At 40.1% G+C, this 25,989-nt stretch overlaps 1 protein-coding gene across 1 annotated transcript; it reads right to left on the reverse strand.

Moving 5' to 3' along the window:
* Window positions 1–16,390: 16,390 nt before the first annotated feature.
* LOC143585631 (ATP-dependent RNA helicase eIF4A-like) lies at window positions 16,391–19,436 on the reverse strand. Its single transcript, XM_077067387.1, has 6 exons — window positions 19,252–19,436; window positions 19,130–19,178; window positions 17,180–17,317; window positions 16,867–17,100; window positions 16,660–16,797; window positions 16,391–16,589 (listed from the first exon to the last, which is right to left on the reverse strand). The coding sequence occupies exons 1-6, from the start codon at window positions 19,296–19,298 to the stop codon at window positions 16,572–16,574; spliced, it is 624 nt and encodes a 207-aa protein (XP_076923502.1). The 5' UTR covers window positions 19,299–19,436; the 3' UTR covers window positions 16,391–16,571.
* Window positions 19,437–25,989: the final 6,553 nt, after the last annotated feature.

Genomic DNA, 25,989 nt, shown 5'->3' on the forward strand with positions numbered 1-25,989 from the left:
GTGGGGGCGCGTGACACCCGATCAGCTGCCTCATTTCTCTCTCCTGGGCCTATAAAAGCAGGCCCTTAGGAAATTTTTATCTTCATCTTCATTGTTGCTAAAATTCAAATTTCTGCTTTCACATTCTGATTTGAGTGTTTACATCGATTCGAATCCTCGATTATCGGCTATTACAGTTGTATGTCTGATAGTTCATACTCGTCTAGCCCTTCAATCACCTCCGTTGCCTCTCGAAGACGCCGTGTGAAATCTGTGGTGATGTCGACATTGAAGCAAAAGGGGAAGGGGAAGAAGGTTGTTGAGACCACATCGGAGGAAGTAGGGAGGACCAAGGCCACCAAAAGGTGGAATGAAATCCCCTGCAAATTGAAGCAGGCAGATCTCGACAACCTGATCACCTCTCAGGGCTTTCCCACCCTGTTTGGCTGCATGTTGCCTAGGTCCGGGCAAACGGCGGCGGACCCGCCTGCCGGCTATATATCCCTATATAGCCACTTTTTCTCCCACTGCAACCTTCGTCTCCCGATGACAAGGTTTGTGGGTGCACTGTTGAAGTTCTATGGGATTCACATATCCCAAGTCCATCCGTTTGGACTCGTGCGCGTGACTCACTTTGAGTTCATGTGCAAATCCCAGCGCGAGGAACCCACTCCTCGGCGCTTTCAATATTTTTATAAGGCCAAGATCCAAGACAATTGGATCTCTTTTATTCCTCGCAGTCAGAAAGTGAAGTGCTCCACTGTTTCATTCAAGAGCCTTCATGACTGGTCTGAGAGGTTTTTTTACATTAAGGCCGGTGTGATCCCCATCCGTATGACCATGCGCTCTATCACTTCTGCGCCTGCGGATGAGGGTGTCCTCAAGAACCCAACTGGCGCATGGGTTAAGAAACTGACCGCCGAACCATCCCCCGCGAAGAAAATTTGCGAGGAGGCGCTGGTTGGGGTCGGCATGAGCAGGCTCTGGGCCGACAGCGCGCTTGAGCCCGTTATCCAAGTCGACGGGTTGTGTAAGTTTTTTTTTTTTTATATTTTGCGCGAGCATCGTTCTTTTGCTGATATCATTTAACTTGGCTTTGCGCAGTCACCAAGGATTACATCCTTGCCGCTTATGATGAACATGTGGAGGGCGGCTCCGTCGAACTTGGCGCTGGGGAGGTTGGTTTCCCTGATCGCTTCGATGACCTGTTCATCCCAGTAGATCTGGATTTTGACTTTGACGGTGACGCGCCTGGTAAGTCTTCGCACTGCTGCTCATTCCTTTAGAATACCCAAGTTTATCAACATTTCTGTCGCTTGTTTTTGTAGATGCGCTTGAAAACTACAAGCTAGAGCTCGCGGAAGAGGAGGAGGAGGAAGAGGAGGCGCCTCTACTAAAGCGCAAAGCTAAGGGGAAATCTGGCGCAGGGGCCAGTAAGAAACAGAAGAAAGAGGACACCCCTGTCGCTCATCCCCATGCTCAAACGAAGGGACCTAAGGAAACCCAGGTGTTTACCACAAAGGTTTCTTTAGCTTCTCTGCCTGTGAGAGTGGGCAGACCTCCTGTCCACTTGAGGTATGGTGGCGTCGCCTCCTCCTTTCGCGCGGCTGAAGAGAGAAGCAGTGCCGCGCCTGCAACAGGTATACTTTATTTATCTTCATCTGGCTGAATTGTTATTAAACCTTTGCTCCTTTAAATGTTTGCAGAGGCAGCGACGGTAACAGATCAGCCGCAGGCGCCACAAGGTGCCACGGCTGCGCCGGGGACTCCATCGAAGTCCCCTGTTCTACCCTCTGAAAAGGGTAGAATGGATTTTATGGCGATTTTCGATGCTGCGAACAGAATTGCGCCAAGGTAAGTTTTGCACATATGTCTTCTAAATTTTTCCCTTTGGAGTCAGTCATAAACAATTTTTCCTTGTTTATTTGTTCATAGGAGTTGTAGCTGGCGCAACAGTTGCTGGTGATACTCCCAGCGGCACTTCCGGCGCCGCTGGTTCTGGTCCTGCTCCTGCTAGTGCTGAATCTCCCCTTATTGGGATTACCAAGGAGCAGGAAACCGTATTGCGCGCCGAACTGGCGGCGTCGAGACCTCCCTCGCCTCCTCCTGCACGCAGCCCTCCCCGCGAGGCTGGTTTGGAGCCTTCCAGGTCGCAGGAGAAGAGGCCTGTTGAAGAAGACGAGGAGGACGAGGGGGTTCAAGTTGAAGACTCCTTGGGAGATCGCGCCAGCCCTGCGATGCCGCAAGTGTTCGCAGCGCAGACCTCTGGTGGGGCTGGCGCTGACTTTCCTGCTTCATCCCCGCAGGTATGTATTGATTTGTTGGTCCGCTGCGCGTATCTCCATATAAGTATGTTTTATGACTTAGAACTTTTCTTGTGTTTTGCAGGAAGGTGTCCCCGTTTACCGCCCGAGATGGAATATTAATGAAGAGAGTTCCTTTCAATCCATGGGCGTATGCGAGGACTTCTGGGCTCATGCCGTGCCTCCTACTGAAAGGAGGTATCAGGAGGAGCGCACCCGCGCGGACTTGCTGAACGACCATGTTTTCGCTGGGTCGGCTTTCTTCGCTGCTTCCCAAGAGCTTCGTCGTGATTATGTTAAAGTACGCGACGCTCTTGTGGAAGCCCAGCGAGAGGCTAAGGTGGCCGCCTGGAACCTGTCTGATGCTCGCGCGCGAGCTGAGAAACTCCAGGCGGAGCTCAGTGAAAACAGAGCAAGTGCCAACACCGCATACATCAAGCGCGGGCATGAGCTCCAAGCTGCGCGGGAGAAGCAGCAGTTGGCGGAGGCCGAAGTTGCCAAGTACGCGCGCAGAGTGCGTGTCTTGGAACAGCAGGCCGAGGCGCGTGACCAAGCTATCATCCAGAGTATCACTGAGAAATCATCACTGGAGAGCGAGGTTGCGCGCCTGAAAAGGGATTTGGCGGCCGCGCAGGCCGATAGAGATGAGGCCTTAGCGACGGCGGCGTCTAGCCAGGAAGCACTTGGTGCTGCGCAGGCGGAGAAAGAAAAAATTTTGGCGGGCAGCAGCGTCTGATAAGGAAGAACTAAAAAAGACTAAGGAAACTGTTGAGTTATTAAACTCTCAGGTTCCTGCCCTCGAGACGTCTGTTGCTGGCCTCGCGCAGGATCGCCAATGGTTGGTGTCACAGGGCATGGCTCGCTGCGCTTTGGCGATGAAATATTCCGCCGAGTTTCAAGCCCTTGTGATGGACTGCAATGCCGCCGCGCGTTTGGTGGGCCGAGCTGAAGGGTTTACGGATGGGTATGAATATGGCATGTTGAGGAAGAACCCATCCGAGTACCCTTACAAGAGCGATGCGGCCTGCGCGGACATGGCCGCGGTGGGGGAAAAGTATATGAATACTCCCATCCCCATCCTTATGCAGGTACCTTGATCATAATGAGTTTTTCTTGACTAACTTTTCTAAGTGTTTTGTACTCATTACTTTTCTAATGATTTACAGATAGCTGCGCTTGCTGACCAGCCCGACCTCGGCGCGCTAAAGAAGTTGCTTGATGATTGCGAGAGGGCTGGTGGCGATGATGGTGGCGCGGGGGATGTTGCCCCTGCCAGCGGCTCTGGCGCGGCGAAAGAATCTGCTCGTGACACCGTTGTGATCGAAGACTCCAATGAGGAGGAAGAACTTGACTATGGTCAGTTCGGGGATGAGGAGCAGACCGCGCCAGATGCTGCGGGGGATGATGATGGTGATGAAGCGGCTGACGTCGACGTGGAGACTTGAGAAGCCCTTCATCAAATTTTGTATATTTATTTTTTATACTTGTAATTTGTAACTCATCATACTTGTAAATTTCGATCCAATGGAATGAAACTTGTTCTCTCGTTTTCATATCTTGCGCATTTCCATTCATCTCTTCATGTTTGGTTGTATAGATATAAGATATGCTTGCACGTTAAAATAAGAACAAGGTTGTATGTAAATTATTCACTTAACCTCTGTTCTATTTTGTTTGTGGTTCTCGCAGTATCTTGGTCATGCTGACATGCGCGCTAACCCTTCGTTATTTTCTTTTTCGCGCGTCGTTGTCGCGCGGTATGGAAGTATGAGTTTAGCCATTACATGTCAGCTTGTGTTACTCAGATATCCACTATGATTCCGCGCGCGGCCTCGACCTGAGACCTTAACATGATATGGCATGTACTTTGCCTTAGTTGTGTTTAAGGATTTTTATGATCAGGCTGCGCGGGATGTAAGATGGATGTTTGTGAGTGTTTTGAGCTAAGGCTCTTTGTTTTGGGCTAAGGCCCTGACGTTTTTAGAGTTAAGACTCATTAACGTGTTTGAGCTAAGGCTCGTAAGTTTGGGCTAAGGCCCTGACGTTTTAGAGTTAAGACTCGTTAACGCGTTTGAGCTAAGGCTCGCGCATGTATGTTTTACTTCGCTTTATTTTGTTTTGAAGTCAATATAGTGTTGTCATATTGTTCCAATTTAATAAAGGAAGTGTGAAACATGTATGCAAAGGTAATAGAACAAATATTGAAAGATAGCGCGACAAATATTGAAAGATAGCGCGAATCATCATTCATGATGGCTTAAAAGCCTTGATTACAAATTTGAACTTTTACATGAAGCATTTTCTAAGTTGTGCCGCGTTCCACGAGCGCGGTATCTTTTTTCCATTCAAATCTTTTAAAGCGTACGCGCCTTTCCCCAAATCTTCTGAAATTTGATAAGGTCCCTCCCAATTGGGGGACATTTTTCCTGGGGGTATTGCGCGACTAGCTTCATTGTTTCGAAGGACAAAATCATTTTTCTTGAAGTGGCATTCTTTAACGCGCTGATTATAATATTTTTCCAGCTTTTTCTTGTATCTGGCTTCATTAATGATAGCCGCTTCTCTGCGCCCTTCAAGCAAGTTAAGGTCCAATCTTCTTTCGCGCTCGTTATCAGTTTTGCTCATCATGAGTACCCTATGGGATGGGCATCCAATTTCTGCTGGGATCATAGCCTCTGTCCCATAGGTTAGGCTGAACGGGGATTCGCCATTGCTAGTTTTGCTTAATGTCCTGTGCGCCCACAGGACATTAGGTAACTCTTCGACCCAAGAATGGGATTCTCCCTCCAACCTTTTCTTCAGCCCATTTAGCAAACTTTGATTCGCGCGCTCCACTTGACCATTCCCCTGAGGGTGGTAGACGGATGTGAAGATTTGGTTGATGTGCAATTCTCTGAGCCAGCTTGATATCTTCCTGTCAGTGAATTGTTTGCCATTGTCGCTCACAATTTCCATGGGAAGGCCAAAACGGCAAATGATGTGGCTCCAGATAAATTGCTTCATCGCCTCAGCTGTGATTTTTGCTAGTGGCTTGGCCTCAACCCATTTTGTGAAATAGTCTATCGCCACTACCAAAAATTTCACTCGCCCTTGCGCTTGCGGCAGGGGCCCTACAATATCAATGGCCCATTTGTGGAAAGGCCATGCGGAGGTGACTAGAATCAAGTTGTTCTTTGGACGCATGGTGTTTGGCGCGTAGCTCTGACATGCCTTGCATTTTTGGATTTCTTTTAGCGCATCCAAGTACATGCCTGGCCAATAGTAGCCTGAGCTCATCGCCTTGGCAACCACCATGCGCGGGCCAGCGTGAATTCCACAGATTCCTTCATGAATCTCCCTAATCACATAGGTTGCTTCTTCAGCATCCAGGCACTTCATGAGCGGTCCAAGATAAGAGCGCCGATATAATGTACCATCAAGTAATTCATAGTTCTGTGCCTTGTGTCTTATCTTTCTCGCCTGTGCGCGATCGTCCGGTAACTTCCCCTTCATCAGGAATTCTGTTATTGGAGTTATCCAGGATGAAGGGGTTGTATGAATTACAAGGACCGATTGCGTTTGCACTGACGGGCTGCTCATTACCTCCACCCTGACATCTTTGCCAAAGTGATCAAAATTAGTTGATGCCATTTTACTCAACGCGTCAGCGGACTTGTTTTCGCTGCGCGAGATGTGTATTATTCTGAAGAAGTCAAACTGCTCAACGAGCTTTTTTGCCTGCTCTAGATACAGAGGCATTGTGTTCTCCTTGGCGTCATATAGGCCGTTGACCTGAGCAGCTACCAAGTAAGAATCAACATGCGCCTCTAGTCTTTTAACCCCAAACTTGCGCGCGATGCGCAGACCAGCCAGCAGGGCTTCATACTCAGCCTCATTGTTGGTACTCTTGAAGTCCAACCTGATAGCATAAGTATATTCACGATTATCAGGGTCCATCAGTTTGAGGCCTGCGCCGGACCCTTCGCTGTTGGAGGCTCCATCAGTGAATAGCCTCCAAACATCTTCTTCATCATTTGGTCGGGGAGGATCTACCTCGCGCTGAGCTTCTTCAATCTTTCCGTCTGGGATTTCCGTGATGAAATCCGCCAAAACTTGACCCTTTATCGCTGGACGGGGCTTATAAGTGATCGTGTGTTCACCTAATTCCAGCGCCCACTTCGTCAGCCTTCCGGAGAGCGCGGGGCGTCGCAAAACTTGCTGGATGTTGTAACCAGTCAGAAATTCAATAGGATGACCATTGAAGTATCTATGGAGCTTGCGCGACGCGTGTGTTAGTGACAAAACTAACTTTTCCATTATGGAATAGCGCGTCTCAGGGTCTGTGAGCACCCGACTCACATAGTATATCGGCGTTTGTATCCCCTTGCGATCCACCAATAATACTGCGCCGATCGCGCGGTCTCCAGCTGACAGGTACAATGTAAGGGTCTCGCCAGGAAGTGGAGCTGTGAGCGCTGGCAATTTAATGAGACATTCTTTTATCTCAGTGAAAGCTTGCTCAGCCTCAGGCGTCCACTTGAATTGGCTCTTCTTCAAACAGTTCCTCAAGGTGTTAACGAATGGAGTAGATTTGCTGGCGTGGTTCGCTAGGAACCTGTTGATTGACACCAATCTACCATTCAGCTTCTGAACCTCTTTCATGGTGGATGGTGAAGGCATGTCAAGGATGGCTTCCACCTTTTCAGGGTTCACCTTGAAACCATCCTTAGTGACCATTACACCAAGAAATTTCCCCTCTTCTCCGCCGAAAGTACATTTGCTCGGGTTGAGCTTCATGTTAACCTCCGTTAGGCGCTGAAGGGTTTCCTCGATGTCTTTGAGCATTTGTCTCTCCTCCCTGCTCTTGATCACCAAATCATCGACGTAGACTTCTAGATTTCTTCCGATTTGTTCACTGAAAACCGAATCCATAAGTCTCTGATAGGTTGCGCCCGCATTTTTTAAACCAAAGGGCATTTTTGTGTAACAAAAAACACCCTTGTCGGTTCTGAAGGCCGTCTTGTCTTCATCCTGTGGTGCCATTTGAATCTGGTGATAGCCTTTGTAGGCATCCAGGAAACATTTGAGCTTGAATGGCGCCACGGAGTCCACCTTTGCGTCGATGTTTGGGAGGGGGTAACAATCTTTCGGACATGCTTTGTTGAGGTCCTTGAAGTCAATACACATTCTCCATGACCCGTTGCTTTTCTTTACCATCACAGGATTGGCTACCCATGTCTGGTATCGAATTGGGCGGATGATGTTTGCGCGCAACAGGTCCTCCACTTGCTCATTCATGGCCTTCGCCTTTTCATCCCCCATGATTCTCTTTTTCTGTGCAATTGGCTCCACCGACTTAAACGTGTTAAGAGAATGTTGCGCCAAGTCTCGCGGGACCCCCGTCATATCGGAGTGTTGCCACGCGAAAACCGACGTGTATTTTGTCAGCAACTTTTTCATTCTCAATCTCGTTTCGTCTGAAATGGTAGCGCCAATTGTGATCGTTTGATCTGGGAATTTTGGGTTTAAAATCCACTTCTCTGGCGCATTGTCAGCCATTGTAAGTTTCATTCTCCCTTCCCGCGGCGTGCTTGTCACTGCGCACAAATGATCGCGGTAAACAAATGCTACGCCTGTTGGTGTAGGGATCCCCAATGCGCCGTGCGCTGGCGACGGTACAGCATTAAATTGGGCAATCGTTCCCCTACCCAGGATCATATTGTGGCATGACGTGGTGGGCAAGACCAAGAAGTTGACAACTTCGGCTCGCTTGTGCTCATCATCCCCCATAGTTAGTTCAAACTGAATCTGGCCTAGGGGATGTATGATTTCATTTGAGACACCACAGATTGGTGCGTTCACAATTTCGAGCCGCGCTTGGTCTGCCGGGTCTAACTTTCTGAAACACTGCTCATACATAATGTCAGATTCACTTCCAGTGTCCACCAGGACCTTTGACACTTCGTAATGAGCAATGTGTGTGGTAATGACGAGAGGACTGCTTATTGAAGAGCCTCCCCTGATTCTTGGGAAGATGACTTGCTGCTCGCGCCAATCTCCGTGGATTTGCGCGCTTCTCTTTCTTGACGTCTGCCCTTGTCGTCCCCCCTCAGCCACACAGATTCTTTTGTACTTCTTGCTGGCAGAGGCTCCCTCCGGTTGCTCATCTTCTATTCTTTGGTTTTTGACCAAGTGAGCCAGCCTGCCCGCCTTTACATCCTTCTCGATCGCATCCTTTAAATGATGGCATGCGTCGGTGTTGTGGCCCGGGGACCTATGAAATTCACAATATTTGCCACTGTTTTGCGGTCCCTTGTAGTGTAGTTGTTTGGGGGGCTTGAATTGGACATTCTCAGTACTTAACACCTGTGAAGGTGTTTTAGTAAGGGGCGTCCATATTCTTGGCAAAGGTCTGCTAGGATCTCTGCCGCCCTCCCTCTTGTCACCCTCCCCGCGATTACGAACTTCTTTTTGGGGCTGTGGTGAGGTTTGTTGCGCTTGTTTTTCCGCGGAAGAAAAACTTGTTGGCTGCAACCTGGACCATACAGAGTTCTGTTTGGCCCTCTTATCTTTGCTGCGCGGTGATTCTGCCTGATGCGCTCTTTCTCTTGCCCTATCTTGGGCAATCTGTTTCTCATTTCTCGCGAAAACTCGCGATGCCTCCATTAACTTGGCCCACGTGGTGGGCATACCATCTTTGCTTACAAGAGCCCGGCGGAGTTGATCACTGCGCGCGCCTTGTATAAAGGCCACGCGCAGGAGCTGCTCAGTTATGCCCCCGATTGCCAGGGATTCCTGATTGAAACGAGTGATGTAATCTTCAATCGTTTCATCATTCCTGCGTATGCAGTGCATGATGTCATCAGGATCGCGCGTGTGCCTGCGCTGCTGTACGAAGTGGGCTTGGAACTTTTCTAATAGTTCCTCGAACCCATCAATTTGCCCTGTCGGCAAGCTCTCGAACCATACCCGCGCTGCGCCCGTGAGGCAGCGAGCAAACATATGACACCATGTTGGCATCGTCCAGCTCTCTAGGTTTCCCGTGTTATAGAAACCTTGCAAAAAGTCATCTGGATCTGTTGTGCCATCATATTTGCCCAGACCACTTGGCATCTTTGTCTTGTGCTGGATGGGAGCCTGCGCGATGCGCGCAGTAAACTTTGAGTGTTTTACCAGGATGGCTGGTCTATAGGGCGTGGTTACGTCCACTTGCCCTCTGATCGGTGGGCTGTACGGCATGTGCAGATCCAGATCTGCTCTGGCTCCAGGCGGCATGTTCACAGGCGCGCGAAGCTGTGAGCCTCCTGCATGAGTATCCCGTGTCTTCCTCATGCTATGCACTTCTTCATCACTGAACTCAGTGTGTGCAGTGTGAACAGAATGTCCCTCTTCCGGCGCGCGCGGCCTCTTTGTAGTCTGCTTATCAAAAGCCTGCCTTTGTGCTTGGTCGGCTAGCTTCTTCTGCTTGACCATGTCATTGTACTTTTCAATCAGACGCCGCTGCTCGTTTATGAGCCATTCATTCGGATCATTTGCTTCATCTTCTGGACCCATTGGTCCTTTTAGCTTCGCGCCGGCCATATTTTGTAACGTGTGATCGTCTGGAGGAGTTTCAGTCTGGCCGTGAGGGGTTGTGACGAAGGGACGGTTACTGGTGGTACGCGTAGAATCACGCGGAACCCTCAGAACCTGCTGTCCGTCGTTAACACCCTCACGTTCAATATCCTCCAGAGCTTGATCAACGTTACGAACTCCAGAAACCATGGTGATTGATTTTTTTTTTTCGTAGATCTGGATGAGATCTGATTGCCAATGAAGAAACGTGGATCTACTCACTGGTGGCAGATCTACTTTCCTCGGGTATGATTAAACTGTTTCACCGATGGTTCCTTTGAATCCGTGTTCTTCCACCTACAAAATGAACAGCGCCGTTACTTACCCCTCAGAAAGGGACAGAGGGGTCCTCTTTGGGGTAACCCTCCGGCGTGAGAATCAGTATCTTTGTGGAGAAGATAATAAAGTGTGAGTCAGTGAAATCTCAAGAGTATTGCTGAATCGCTGAATACCCTTGATTGTGTGACTGTCTGTTTTTCTGTAACTGACTGTGAGTGAATATAATTCAATATGATTGAATGTGATATCACTGCTTGTAACTGTCAATGATTGAGTGTGAATGAATGTGTCATCAAAGTGGAGTTGATGCTGTATTTATAGTGCTAGGGTTTCCACTGGCTGGGCTCAGCCTCGTTGGCCTCCTCCAATCGCACTGCGCCACGTGTCCTCTGGGACACCTGGCGCTTTCTCGTTGGTTGAAATCATGTGGTAGCACATGTGTCATGCTGAGTTGTCGACCTTTCATTTGGCAGCTGTCAACATCAGCATATTCTTACTCCTTAAAAAGATGCCTTCTAGAAGAGTGTCTGACGTGCACAATCAAGGTTGCCCTGATCCTGATTTGGATAAGGACGAGGTTGATTATGTGTACGTGTGATATGCGCCCATCCTGAGAATGCGCGAAGTCTTCTTTTTATTCTCACGCGCAGATATTTCATGCGCAGGTGTGATATGCACGAGCGTGTGATATGCGCCGCGCGCTGGTGCGCCACGCGCATATGTGACGCGCGAGCATATGTGATGTGCAAGAGCATGCGATATGCGCCGCGCGCGTATGTGATGCGCGAGCATATGATGCCTGAGCATGTTTTGTATGCGCGATGCGCCTGGGTTTTGGCTTTGTGCCTTCATAATGTCTTTATCTTGTGGGTTGACCCGCCTTGCTTGGTGTTGAGGCGGGTACATACCTCTTCAGTGTCGTTAATGCAGTGTGACGATTTTGTTAAGTAAAGTGCACGTACACCATCAGGGTTGCCTAAAAACAGCTCGTATCCAACGCCTAAAATATAAGAAATAGTGATTTAGATAACATTAATCCATTAAAAAATATAAGAAACTCTTAAGATTAAAAAAATACCTATGCATGGTAATATTTCGAGCTCTGTTTATTATTTCTCTGTTGTATGTATTCACATCCACTACAACAAATCCAGCTCTTTCGAATAACTCTGACAACAAATCTTCAGAGAAATAGAACGAACACTGCAAATCGATACGCATATTTGATAATAACAATAAGATAGTGGCTGTTCATAAAAAACAATAAGATTTTGCTACCTATGGGTGTTTGCGATTTAGTTAACCTCTCAAACTTAACCTCATATGCGTTTTATCAAATACTCTTAATGTACGACTCTTAAACATATCGCAGCCTCCACGGAAAACCTATCATAACTATTTAACCATCACGACGACTCATTTAGCCTGGATGGATTTCGCTATGTTCGAAGGCGACAATCGGGAGCTAGGATATGCCCGTTTCAATAGGATTGGAGGTCTAAAGCTTGTAGATTGAAAATTTGGATTGTTTAGTCATCATTCGATTTGACTTTTATGCTTTTGAGCATAGATTCGGGTTTTATGTTTACTGATTTCATTATGAATACATTCTTTATAATTGTTGGCTACTAACTTTAATCACTCGAGTAGAAACAATTCTTGACATGTCTTACTTGGTTAAACTTGGTGTTGGTTTTAAATAAACAAAAACGGATACTGGATTTTAATAATTCAAACTTTGATTCATTGGTCGGCGCTAAGTCAAATTTTAAAAATACACCACAACAAGTCCCAAGTTTCGACCTATTGGCCGCCAACCGGCATTTCACTAACGAGGTAAGATTTCCTTAGTTTTTGATGACGTGGAAGATGATGTGGCAAAAATAGTGACGTGAACTGTTTATGTGGTAAAAAAATTATTTGTAAATTAACACTAAATTTTCTAACCAAAATAAACGAACCGAACCACTTTTTTCAACAAAAAAAAGCGAACCGAACTACTTTTCTAAACAAAATAAACGAAACAGACCACTTTGTTAACATAAATAAAAAACCAAACTACTTTTTTAACAAAAATAAACGAACCGAGCCACTTTTTTTAACAAAAATAAACGAACTAAACCACTTTTTTAAAACAAAAATAAACGAACCGAACTACTTTTTTTTATCAAAAATCAACTAACCAAACCATTTTTTTAACAAAAATCAACGAAACAAACCACTTTTTGTAACAAAAATAAACGAACCGAATAACATTTTTAACAAAAATAAACTAACCGAATCACTTATTTTAACAAAAATAAACAAACCAAACAACTTTTTTAAACAAAAATGAACTAACCCAACTACTTTTTAACAAAAATAAACGAATTGAACAGTTTTTTTTAACAAAAATAAACAAACCGAACCACCACCACCATCATTCTGGCATGAACCACTTCCAACCAAATACACGTTCTGACCTGAACTCTCTCGACCTGAGTTTATTTTTGTATGAAAAGTAGTTCTGTTCGTTGATTTTTGTTAAAATAAAATGGTTTGGTTAGTTGATTTTTGTTAACAAAAATGCTTCAGTTCGTTGTTTTTGGTTAAAAAAAAGTTTTTTAGATCATTTATTTTTGTTAACAAAAATGCTTTAGTTCGTTATTTTTTTGTTAAAAAAAGTTGTCCAAATCATTTATTTTTGTTTAAAAAAACTGGTTTATTTGGTTCGTTTATTTTTGTTAAAAACTTGATTTGGTTCGTTATTTTTGTTAAAAAAAAGTTATTTGGTTCGCTTATTTTTGTTAAAAAAATAGTTCGGTTCAGTTTTTTTGTTAAAAAAAAAGTTCATTTCGTTTATTTTTGTTAAATAAGGTGGTTCAGTTCGCTTATTTTGGTTAGAAAATATTAATTTTAATTTAAAGTAGTTTTGCCACATTATCGTACATGTCGCCTTCCACGTCATCAAAAACTAACGGCATAGGCAGATCCAGGGCAAAAGTACGGTGGGCAAGCGCCTACTGTCCGGCTGCAGGAATGTTGCATTTACATGTCACACCCCAATTTAGCGCTTAGAAGTGTGACCAATATTTGGTACGTGTTTTGTAAATATACCATACTTTAAGGTTTTAAAGCGGAAGTCTTCATTAACATATTATTAATTCCAAAAGACGGGGATGAAACACCCGATAGTTGTTACAAAAGTGTTTGAAGATGAAAAACCATAATTTACCTTATTTTAAATAAAAGCTTCATATGAGCCATTAGATCGTCTAATGGGTAACCATCATCTCCAATCACCTAATCTTAATTACTTGTAAAACAGTTTATAAAATACGTCAGCAACACATGCTGGTGAATACATTGACATAAAATATTTAGTTCTTAATTATTCCCTCGAGACATTACTTAGGCCTCGGCACAACATGGCTTAGGAAATAATCAAGTTCTTAAAGTTTGAATGACTATTACAAACTCCAACTCAACTCGAAACCGCTCATTGAACACCGCAACGAGGCTTAGAAAATCATCATATTTATGCCTGTTATAGTTACTTCTAATTTGTTAGTTTGTGTGGTTAACAGATTCTTGTTTTTTCTTATACAAACTAAATATTTTTAGTCATTCTTAAGTTAATTAGTCTAATTGATTAACTTTGGACCAAGTTGTGGTGGTGCATTGGGGGTGCCAACCATGCCACCACACCCTTTACCCCCACCACCAAACCATATCACTTGCGTCAAACTTGTTGCCCCATGCTCGCTGTTCCATAAAGCCCAAGAGGGCTAAAAAAAAGTGGGATCCATCTCATTTCAGCTAATATATATTTTTTTTAAATATATTGTTAAATCATAACACCCTTGCTAAAAGGTTGGTTATTTAAAAGCTCATCGTATACGTGACAATAACGTGACGCTTTGACTAGCCAAATCACAACATATAATATTAGAGAAATTCCATCACGTACGATAAGTGATGAAATTTGCCGAATTTATACACAAGTCTACATGCCTTATTTTATCATGGTGAATTCTTTTTACTTTTAAAACTTATCCTTTGGATTTTTATTTTTAACAAAAAGAAATATTTTTTTTATATATAATAGAACGGCTCCAGTAAATAAACACCTCTAAATAGATTGGTAACAGAATTATGAAATTGCAAGAACACATGAAAAACATTATGCTCGTTTCGTCTCCATGATTGGGCTATTTCAAGAAAGAAACATACAATAAATGTTTTTTTCATGATAATCATATGACATCCAAGCCACAGCATGGCTTGTTTCTCGTGATCTTTAAATTGCAAGAGCATTTGGTAAATGTCTATAGCTTTCGTTTTCCTTACTTCCTTGCCTTTAAAATGAGTCAAATGACCTGAGTTGTATTCTTTAAAGACATCCCCCATCAATAAGTAGTGTACTTAATTGTCAACCTTTTGGAAACAATGGTGAACACTTCCGCCATTTAGCTTTTATAATGGCTTTTCTAGTTTATCATGTCATTAAACAATCTACCTGCTAGAAAATTAGCCCCTTTCGGTCATATTCGATTCATTAATCAGTGGTGGAGATTTCGACTCATGAAATTGGTTAAATAAGTCAAGCCAAACCACTTTAACCTGGTTTCAAGACGGGTCAAGTTGACAGGATGCCATTGTACATCCCATGTCGCACGTTTTATGACATGGGGAAGAAAAAGAAAGAGAGGGACGAAGTTTCTCTCCATTTTTGCATAGTGGGCCGCTAAAGGCAGCTCACATAACAGCCACACCCCTAATAATTTCATGGATGTGCATAGGCTTTCCGCCACATAGATAGGTCAATGCACTTATGTGCTAACCCTTAAATGTGTATCAGTCAAGGCATATTAGCATAATATGCTTATGTTGAAACAAAACTTTTACTTAGAGAGATGGATGGGTTGACCTAGAGGTGCACAAAAAACCCGTACCTGGAACCGGACCCAAAAAAATACCCGAAGCCGGTTTTTTTTAATACCCGGGTATTCTATACCCGAAACCGGAACCGACCCTACCCATAGGGTATGGATAGGGTATGCTTTTTGAGCTCAATACCCGTACCCGAAACCGTACCCAATTATACCCGTAAATACCCGGAACCGGTCATACCCTATACCCATACCCGGTTATACCCGATACCAATTTTATAATACCCGAAATATTACATGGGTTTTTATAGTATAGTTTTATGTTTACTTCACAACTTTTATGTTAAAGTTTTTTAAAATGCATATTATTAAGTAAATAATTTGTATTTAAGTGGATTTATGGTTTTTGTAATACAGTTTAATTGTTTTTATAAATTACAAAGCAAATATAAATTTTAAACAAATTTAAAAATGAAAAAAAAAGTTACAAATTCAAAACCGGGTATTAATATCCGGTCGTACCCGTACACATACTCGGTTCCAATACCCGGTTATACCCGAACCCGATCATACCCTACCCGGGTACATAGGGTTGAGTTTTCCTCCTCAATACCCTACCCGAACCCTACCCGATTTCTCTCAATACCCGATTTTTCAATACCCGAGCATACCCGAAACCGGTCCATACCCGAACCCGGGTATTAGAAAAAACCCGATTTATGCACCTCTAGGTTGACCTAACTGAGATTCAATGTAGATCCAACTATCGATTCATTCGTGAGATCCGCCCAATATCACATCAAATCATTAAGCTTCACAATTTACACAACGGCTTCATTACTTCATTACACACAAAAATAATATCAATATACCTTGATACAGTTTCATACAAGTTTACAAAAAAGATTTGCATTTTCAATAATATAAAGGCAAAACAAATCCACCTTTCGGGCTAAAAGGTTCACTAATGATAATTTTGTCCTAGCGAGAGCTGAACTTTGTCATCAGAAACTCGCGACTATCATACAGGCTATAATTGGCCAACCACTACCGTGATAAACTAGGTGATTGACAATGCAAAGAAGTAAGAAGAAAGGAAGTTCAATGACATCACTTGCAAGTGGCCTTGACCTCGCACGTGTGTTTCTGTCTTTAAAATCATACCCAACAATAATGTCAAAAAATGGTTAGACCAAATATAATGATTAAGGTCGGGAATATCAACTGCAGATCGATTCACAAATCGATCAGGACAGTAAGGGAAAATTTGTGTGGACTCAAACTCAAAAGACGGTCTATACTCATAAACATGCACCAGGCCACCAATATGTACACATCTCATCAAGCACGTTATTTTAAGCTTCAATGATGATGAAAACATGCTAACCTTAATTTAAAATTATGCATTATATATAACCAGATCAAAATACAAACAATAAATGTTTTGGAAGATGTCAAGATAAATAAAAGGAATAATATTTGGGTTACCTAAAGTTGAAACAACACATTGGACGGACTAGCTTTTTCCCTCTTCGTGAATACAACTTTAAAACATTTCAAAAACCTGTTCCCAAACAGAAGCATAAGATACAACACATTTTGTTTAAAGGCCTTGAAGCTGTGTACAAACTTACATTTATGGGCATTTCTGCAATCACAAGGCTGCTGCTTTCCTCAATGTTTTTAAGAGTCGCCACTTCACCACCAACAACCATGTTGATCACAATCCCATCTGCAGCCAAACAAGTTGCCATTCGCCTCGTGTATGTTTCCTGTATTGTTTAAACAAGGCAATATTTTATCAAACCGATCATTACAATACAAAAGCATGTAAAAAATACCTTTTTTGTCGGTAATTCATAATTTATCAAAACACTAGAACTAATGGGAGATTCTCCTGATGCAAAAAGAGGAAGACACGCATCAGTTGCAACTATCATATGAGACTTTTGTTCTTCCTTTTCACTTTCTTCATTTCCAGATTTAACACCGACAGCCTTTTGCTTCCATTTCATTGTCACGTGACGAAATTTATCCAAAATCAATGCACGTTCTGATGCAGCAAGGTCACTGTACTGATAAACATATTCATATTTGAGCAAGTGGATTAAAAGTAAACAAACATAATATAGTGTTAAGAAGAAGGCAAAATACCAAAGGTGTAACATTAATATAAGAAATGTTTGAGACTGCAGAGCAAACAGCATCAAGCTCATCACGCGTGCTGCAACAAACCACCATTGGCAGGCATGGACGACGGCCTGCCATACCTAGTAGATCCACCAAGGTCTCCTGCCAAATTTTCAAACATCTAACTAATTCTGTAGGCCCAAGAACATGAACACAAAATTTGATATCAACCAAGATCGACTCCTTCTGCTTATTATAAATCTTGAGATCTATTTATACAAAGATCAACCATACTAATCCTAACTAGGTATGAGATTTTTTTCGTAAATACCCGTACTCGTACCTATCCAGTACCCGTACATGTTCCTGTACCCGTACGTGTCTATTAGGTACGCGTATGGGTACCCAAATTTACTTATTATAGGTACGGGTATTTTCGGGTACAAGTACGGGTATTACGGGTACTAGTACCCGTTTAGAATATGTAGGGTCTTTTATTATATTTCCAACACTTACGACTTAAGTTTCAAGCGGGATTTTCAAAACCTAATATATATTAGTTGAATAAGTTCCTTCTCAATCTATATGTGTGATGCAGTTTTGACTAGCAATCAAATGGCTCAAGAACACATTGATTTCATTCACACGATTCGAACCGAACGATTCGGTTAACAAGCTTAAAAGCTTACAAATACTTTAATTAAAAACAATCAACTAACTAAACAAAAGACCTAACAACCCTATTTATAAATTATAATAAACATTTGGGCCGGGCCAATCTAGTGGACCGGATGCCCTGCATCAATGTGTATATTCATATATTATGTATTCGTATATTTCATTTCATGTATGTGTAATTGTTTATATTATTAAATAACATGTATATATGGGAAATTGCCCTGCTTGCGGTGCGCGCATATAATGTATATATGTGTGAACCCTCGGGTGGGCAAAAGTGAAATTGCACTAATTTTGATCTTATTTTACTAATCTCGTGAAAATAACGTTAAAAGTGGCGGAAGGTTAATCAGGCATCATGTGGTGGCGTTGATAGCCGAAAGACAAGGGTACATGCACCACTCAGCCGGTTACCCGATGATTGAGTGTTATGGGCCTTATGTCCCAGGCTTGATGCAAAACTACCATCGAGCCGGGGGTCTCACCGGAAGCAGCCTCTCTATCCCTACAGGGTAGAGGTAAGGCTGTCTACATCTTACCCTTCTCAGTCCCTACCATAGCTTCGCTATTGGTGGGATATACTGAGTACGATGATGATGATGATGATTAAATAACATGTATTAACTTTCTCTCTTATTATTCTATAGAAATTGAGGAAGCAATAAACAAAGAAAATGAAAAGGGAAAATGGAAAGATGACTAGCAAAGATTAAACGAATGTTGACTTTCTTGTATAAGTTAATTTTGTTTCAAACATTTTGATAAACTTTTTTTTGGATACTTTGTATGTTTTGGTATTCATTACTTGATTTTGAATGGATTTTATATTATGGTTGATTCGTTTCATTTTTGGTTTTGGTTGCGGTATTACGGCTTTGGTATTATAGATAACTGATTGTCGGTACCATACTGTTACCTAGTTTAGTGGAGAGTTTTTCGGAAAAAAAAAAGCGAAAACCATACCCAAAGTACCTGAACCGGTACCCGTACCTCATCCCAAATCCTAACACTCAAAAGTTAAAACAAACTAGATAAACTTGCAAAACAAAATAGATAAATCTAAAGCTTTTAAGCCCTAATCAAGTAAACAAAAAGCTTGCCACTTTATTTTAATTCGTTTCGAAAATAACTTTAAACCGGTCAAAACTCAAAACAATTTGCGAAGAATTTGGATTTTAGGCGTTTGGATTAGATAGTTTAATTGCATTAAGGAAAATCTGTAACTATCAATTGAATTAACGATTAAGTGAAGAAATTAAGGTTAAATTAAATAGAGGAAAAGAAAGACCGACTGACCATCTTAAAATGGAGTCTGTCAACGGCAAGATAGAAATGGCGTTGTGGACTGCAACTGCATACACATACACAATACGATTCAGTCGTGAAAACAAACTAATTAACAAATTTTAGTCGGATACCTAACAGCAGCAGCAGCAGCAGCAGGAGAAAGATCTGGTGCCTCCATCTCCGGTGTCAACAAAATCAAATCAATCCTTACCGATCGAAAATCAAAGCGGTTTAGGTTTTGTTTGTGTTTTTTTGCCCGCTATCATGATTCTGTCGACCATTGTGATTTGGGAGTTGTGAATTTTTCGATTTAAGCCCAAAACAAACACCTTAATTCATCTTTTTTATAAATAAATAAAATATAGTTTTTTTCTTTCTTTTTTATCATATAACTTTGATTAGTTAATATTTATGTATATAGTAGATATGTTAAATATTGTTAAATCATACATTAACTGATAAGCAGTACGCCCTAAATACACATGTGAAAAGTTATGAATCTACTTATAAAGTATAAACATATCTTCAACTTTCATCAAATTAACATCTACTCTTTGTACATAAATATTATTACTCATTTCGTATTTTAATTTTAATGTGGACCCAGTAGAAAAATGTCACATGTCATTTTAAAACGAAAATGCTTTACATGACACAAATTGTTACTACGACTATATGAAAATAGTTTTCATATTAGAAATTCATCTATTTTAATGTCTTATAAAGTTTCTTTTATAAATCTCCATTGAATTTATAAAAGATTATATTATATATACATACCTTTGAGTTTAATCACTTTCATCATTAAAAGTGTTAAGTAGTAGATTTAATTTTATTTGTGTGTTGGATTCTTGTTTTACTTGCGGGAGGTGGAGATTTTGTTTCTTTCTATTATTTTCAAGTTTGTTAAGTTGACAATTTCAGTTATATCTTCAAGTTTAACAATTTGGAAAATTTTAAAAGAATAGTAGGTAGTTTTTGATAAAAAAAAAGGGTCATTTCCAAAACTATTTTTATCCTCGTTTTGCTATAAATTTTATTTAAGTTGTCTTTGTTCCTTTATTCACAATGGTTATTATAGTGAACTAACCAAACTTATTTTGTAATTATATTATTTAACCAAATCAATGCAAAGTTTTAGTTATAAAATTCTTGAAATGCTAAACTAAGCATATCATCTACACACATTGTTTATTACTGGTAACAACGCTATGGTAAGAACTAAATTGATTCCGCTGAGTTTTTACCCCATCCCACCGCAAGGAGCAAGTTTAAAGCAACTAGTTTTTAGTATATTAACTATAATTTTACTCGTGCGCTTCGCGGTGAGTGGCAATATTCAAGCATACATTCGGTACTTTTTCTATGTGTACATCGTACATAATGCCAAGACATGTGAATCAATTCACACGTAAAATAGAAATTAAATGCTAAATTCAAATAAAATCTAAACTTTTCTCATGGATGCTTTCATTACTATGAACGACTTGGACCATTTTTCATCAGGATTTTTGTTGGGTTTTTTTCTTCCTTATCAATTACCATCAGCTTGCAAATGTGGATTCAAACATCCTACGGGTTAACTACATAACAAAAAAGAATGCATAATACAAATTTTGCCCTTGGTCAGGTAACCCTTATTCACTTGTTTACAAAAAATAAGGGTAAAGTTAAAATACAAAGGATAAAAAAAATATAAATGATGAGAATGAATCTAATCCATTGATCTTATATTTGAATGGTTGATATTAATTTAATAAATAAAAATTGATGGAAATAACAGGAATGTAATAACCCACATTTGTTGACATTCTCTCTCCGCATGCAAGGCACATGCCAATTCTCCTATCATTTTAAAACGTCTATAACTTTTTCATACGACATTTTTTTTTAAAAAAATTCACCATAATAACAAGCGCTTTTTTATCTTTAATATGAGTATCATATTGTTGTATAAAAATAAAAAAAAAATTAATGGGTTTTTTAAATTGTGTTTTTTTGTTGTTCATTGTGTCTTTTAATTGAGTTTTCATATGCATTGTATTATAGATTTTGATCATTGTGTTTTCAGTTGGTACTCATATTAAAGACAAAAATTAAAACGACATTCACTTAATTTGAGAAAATTAGTATTACGCTCATCGTATATTATGTTCAAGTCATTGTGTAATATGTTGTTTCCATTGTGTTTTACGTTTCAAGTCATTGTGTTATATGTATTCACCATTGTGTATTACGTTTTAGGTCATTGCGTTATACTTATTCACCATTGTGTCTTACGTTTTAGGTAATTGTGTTTTACGTTTCAAGTCATTGTGTAATATGTTGTTTCCATTGTGTTTTACGTTTCAAGTCATTGTGTTATATGTATTCACCATTGTGTCTTACGTTTTAGGTCATTGTGTTATACATATTCACCATTGTGTCTTACGTTTTAGGTCATTGTGTTATACGTATTCACTATTGTGTTTTACGTTTCAAGTCATTGTATAATATGTTGTTTCCATTGTGTTTTACGTGGTCATTGTGTTATATGTATTCAACATTGTGTCTTACGTTTTAGGTCATTGTGTTATACGTATTCACCATTGTGTCTTACGTTTTAGGTCATTGTGTTATACGTATTCACCATTGTGTTTTATGTATTAGATAATATGTTGTTATTTTATCATTATTTTTACATATTATTATTACACAACGCTGTTATAAGTATTTAAAAAAACATAACGATGAGTTGAAAGACACAATGACGAAAAAAAACACAATGACGAAAAAGACACAATGGCGAAAAAACACAATGGCGAAAAGACACAATGACATGCGAAAAGACACAATGACGTGCGAAAAGACTCAGTGACGTAATTTTTGTTTTAAATTTTATATAACAAAATCATACTCATATTAAAGATAAAAAAACGCTTTTTATTATGATGATTTTTTTTAAAATAAAATTATCATACGAAAAAGTTATAAACGTTTTAAAATAATGGGGTATTAACATGTGACTTGCATGTGGAGAGAGAAACTATGTACTATTACTTTTATACCCTTTTTCTTTTAGTCTCTACTTGACACATGTCAATTATTTATGGTTTCTCACAATTCTCATTTTTGTTATTTTTTGTAGAATAACTTGACTCTTAAAAATAATACGTTAATCACTTGCATTAAAAAATGCAGTTTTTGCCCCTGGTCAAGTAACCCGTATTATAGCTTATTTTTTAGTAACAAAACCTAAATAGTAAAGTGGTTAAAAAACGCCTAATCCAAAAAAACCGGTTAGCATACTGGAAATAAAAATTAGGGACATACTGGTAATAAGAAGTCGATTGGCAATTAGCATGTAGGTGTATTATGTTTGTTGACTATGTACTTGCAGCAAAGCTTAGAGCTAAAACTAACAGAACAATTGCATTTTCATTAAACTAAGGTAAGATATATAGAATTGACTATAAATTGAATCCAATATAACTCAATGAAAACAAATAGATCATCAACCATTAGAGTTGAGGTATTTGAAAATAGAATACAAATGGCAACTACCTCTTGTGGCATTTTCTACATTATAGTAAGCAAAGTTATCAAAAAGTCAAAATGAGGGTTCTTAATAAATACATTAAGATTGCATTTCAAAAAAAATTTCTTCAAAATCATCAATTATAACAAACACATGAAACTTCATATGCATTGTGAAATGCAAGAATGTGTTGTTCCCTTTCTCATCCCCCCCCCCCCCCTCCCCCCCACAAATATCTAGAAATTATGTAAATTGGAAGTCACTAAAAATGCACAAAATTAGGGTTCAGGTGTTAGTAACACCTACAAAAGCATAGTACACATAAAGATAGTCTTTGATAATAATAACAGGGGGAATGAAATGATTTATTGCATGAGAATGAAAAAAGTGGTGCTTGGTTGCTCAATGGATTGGAATCACTCATTACACATGGAATCCCATTACATCAAAACTATTCATTTCCACCCCTTCTTTTTGTTTTCATTATATTCATCTTTTACCTTACTTTCTCAACAACACCACCTCACAACAACCATCGCCACCACCACCACCCCTTGCTGCCTGACAACCACTGTCGCCGCTGCCACCACCATCACCACCACCATTGTCGTCATCAGAGCTACCACCGTCGCCATTGCAATTTTTTGATTTTGTTAAAAAAAATTATTTTGATATATAAGTATTTGTATTATTTCTATTTCATTTCTACATTTTTTTTGTATACTAAACAATATAAAGTAATAATTTATTGCATTCGCATAGGTTAACCAAACAAGGCAAATGAATGATAATAATCCATTTCATTCTCCCATTCTATTCCTCCTGCATTACATTACCTCCAACCAAACATATTTTAAATGATTGGTCTAAACAGAGACCGTGATAGTGTCCTTACCTTATACCAGAGAACCCATTATCATTGCTTCCAACCTAACGCTGTGACAACAAAATCAATAAAAAAGCACCAAATCAATTAATCAAAATATGCAGCATCTATTATTAGCTAGAAATAACATGAAAGTAACCAGAATAGGGCTATGTATTCAAAGAACTATGTGAAAAGTAAGTAACTAAAGACACCAAACAAAGTAATACCAACGATTAGGGCGTAAACGAAGCTAGAGATAAACGAAAGAAGACGTAGGCAGATCAACCGATTAGGGTAAGAACCGGTTTTTAAAACATTGGTAGTGATCACTGGCCGGTTACAAATTCCAAGCGAACAATAGGCAATCTAGAATATAGAAGATGATGATTAAGCCATAATTTCATAAATGTACAAAGTAATTTTCTACTTTTTCATTTTCTACTGATTCAAAAAAAAATGATTTAGGGTTTTATAAATTAATAGAAGTCGAATACATATAGGGGAAAATAGAATATCGGAGAGCACTTACTATTTAGTTTCTTGCTCTCGTATGAAGCTCATTCCATCTCCATCTCTATCGCACCTCTAAGGTTTTAAAGCAAAAGTCTTTGATGAGGTTGAGATCGAAGATATTACAGCTGATCCAGATCTTTATAAGAATCACACGACAACTTTCCGGCCTAATGTATTTGAAGAAACTGAGGAAATATTAAAAGAAAAAAAGAGTGTTGAGAAAGAAAAAGACTCAATGAGAGAATATGAGAGATTCAACAAATGGCTGAAGATGGTAAGGAAAACTCAGAAGAAGTATTATGAACAAGCCAAAGCCAAGTTGAGTGAAGGTTATAAAAAGAATTATTTGAATGTGAAGAATGCAAAAGAAGACATGATAGCTTGGATGTGTGAGCATGATCTTCATATTTGTATAATTAAAGGGGAGAATGGATGCATCACTTTGAGAAGTTTACTAATATTATAACATTGTTTCGTTGGGATGTTAGAACCTTGGCCTATCAACCATTTATTAGCAGAGTAAATGTGGAGTTGCTAAGATGGTTTCATAGTCATTTGGTGTATGAAGTCGATCATGGCTTCAAGTTCTTCCAACCACAAATTCCCACTCGTCATACAATTTCAGTGATAAGTCTTATTGATCGGCATAGGAAGGTTATACTTAAAGTCAAAGCTTTATCGTGTGTTGGAGAAGATTCCATTGAAAACTATGGAACAAGATTTTTATAAAGAGTTACAACTGTGTACTATGATGAACATAATGGGGAAGCAGTCATTGACTTAGGGAAAGGCATATGGAAAAGATTCATCAAAGTGTTCAATCCAATGTGGTTGATTAACTATTCTAAGAAAGATATCAACACTTTGTATGACAATTAGATAAGATGGAAGAACAACCGGGATAATGAGTTGGTGTTGCAATTTCAAAGGGTTGTTCGTGTGTGCTATGCCTTTGGGATATATGCTGGGGAAACTGGAATACTAAATGGAAGTAATCAAATCTCAATATAAAGCACAAGACAAGGGGGAGTTTGTTGATGCAGTGTTTTTGTAATATGTCTTGTAGTTTGTACTTAAAAGGTCTTAGTTTGAATGTATAGGGACCTAAAATGTGAATTATGTAAAGTATATTGACTCGTACGCTTAGAGTCTAAGCGTATGAGGCCATTCGCCTAGTTTTGGATGCCATTCGCCTGTGTAGTTATCGAATGGACATCATTTGCTTATGATAGAACTCATACACGGGATATGTCAGCGTTTGAGATGGTTAGTGATGCAAATGAATCCTCATTCGCCGGAGATGTCAGCGAATGAACTTCATCCCTGTAATTATGTAATCGTTATGAGAAAATGATAACTTAACGAGTTGATTTACACATTTGAGCCTCGTTACTCTGTCCAAAACTGTCCGTACACACAATACACACTTATATCTAATTGATCTACATAATGGTAAAAACCTAATACTCAAACTAGATCCGATGGATTCTAATGAATCCTTTCAAACCTACTTTACATATTCCTTTTATCCCACATGACGCACAAGTAGCAACAGTTAAAGAACACCACAAATACAAAGAAGCTATGATCAAGAACTTGAAAGGAAATCTAGAAGTAGTCAGAAACAGAATGAAACAACAATCAGACACTAATAGAACTGAACGATCTTTTACACTTGGTGAGTGGTTTATCTTAAACACAAGTTAGCTCCTATATATATCATGGGTCATTCTTAATCATTGAGAAAATTGGATATGTGTCATACAAATTAGATTTACCCTATTGAAAGCAGCCTAAGGTCCAATCACTCAAATTCACCCTTTGCCAACCACACCAAGATTTAGCATTTATCCAAGAGCAATCATTGACAGACAAATGGTGCGTCAAGGACACCGTGCAGCCTTAAAGCTTTTGGTCCATACCATTAACAAAGGCCTCATAGGAATTTGCAGAGGATTTCAATCTACGTTT

The sequence above is a fragment of the Bidens hawaiensis genome, unplaced genomic scaffold, assembly GCF_021521415.1.
Source record: "Bidens hawaiensis isolate Kalapana, Puna unplaced genomic scaffold, B.hawaiensis_p1.1 tig00033917_1, whole genome shotgun sequence".
NCBI classification, from domain to species: Eukaryota; Viridiplantae; Streptophyta; class Magnoliopsida; order Asterales; family Asteraceae; genus Bidens; species Bidens hawaiensis.

Coding starts and splice junctions, on each gene's coding strand:
- LOC143585631 (XM_077067387.1), bottom strand. CDS start 19,298: ATGGAGGCACCAGATCTTTCTCCTGCTGCTGCTGCTGCTGCTGTTAG. Junction 19,179..19,251: donor GCTGCTGCTGCTGCTGTTAG/GTATCCGACTAA, acceptor ATGCAGTTGCAG/TCCACAACGCCATTTCTATC. Junction 17,318..19,129: donor ACAGACTCCATTTTAAGATG/GTCAGTCGGTCT, acceptor AAAATTTGGCAG/GAGACCTTGGTGGATCTACT.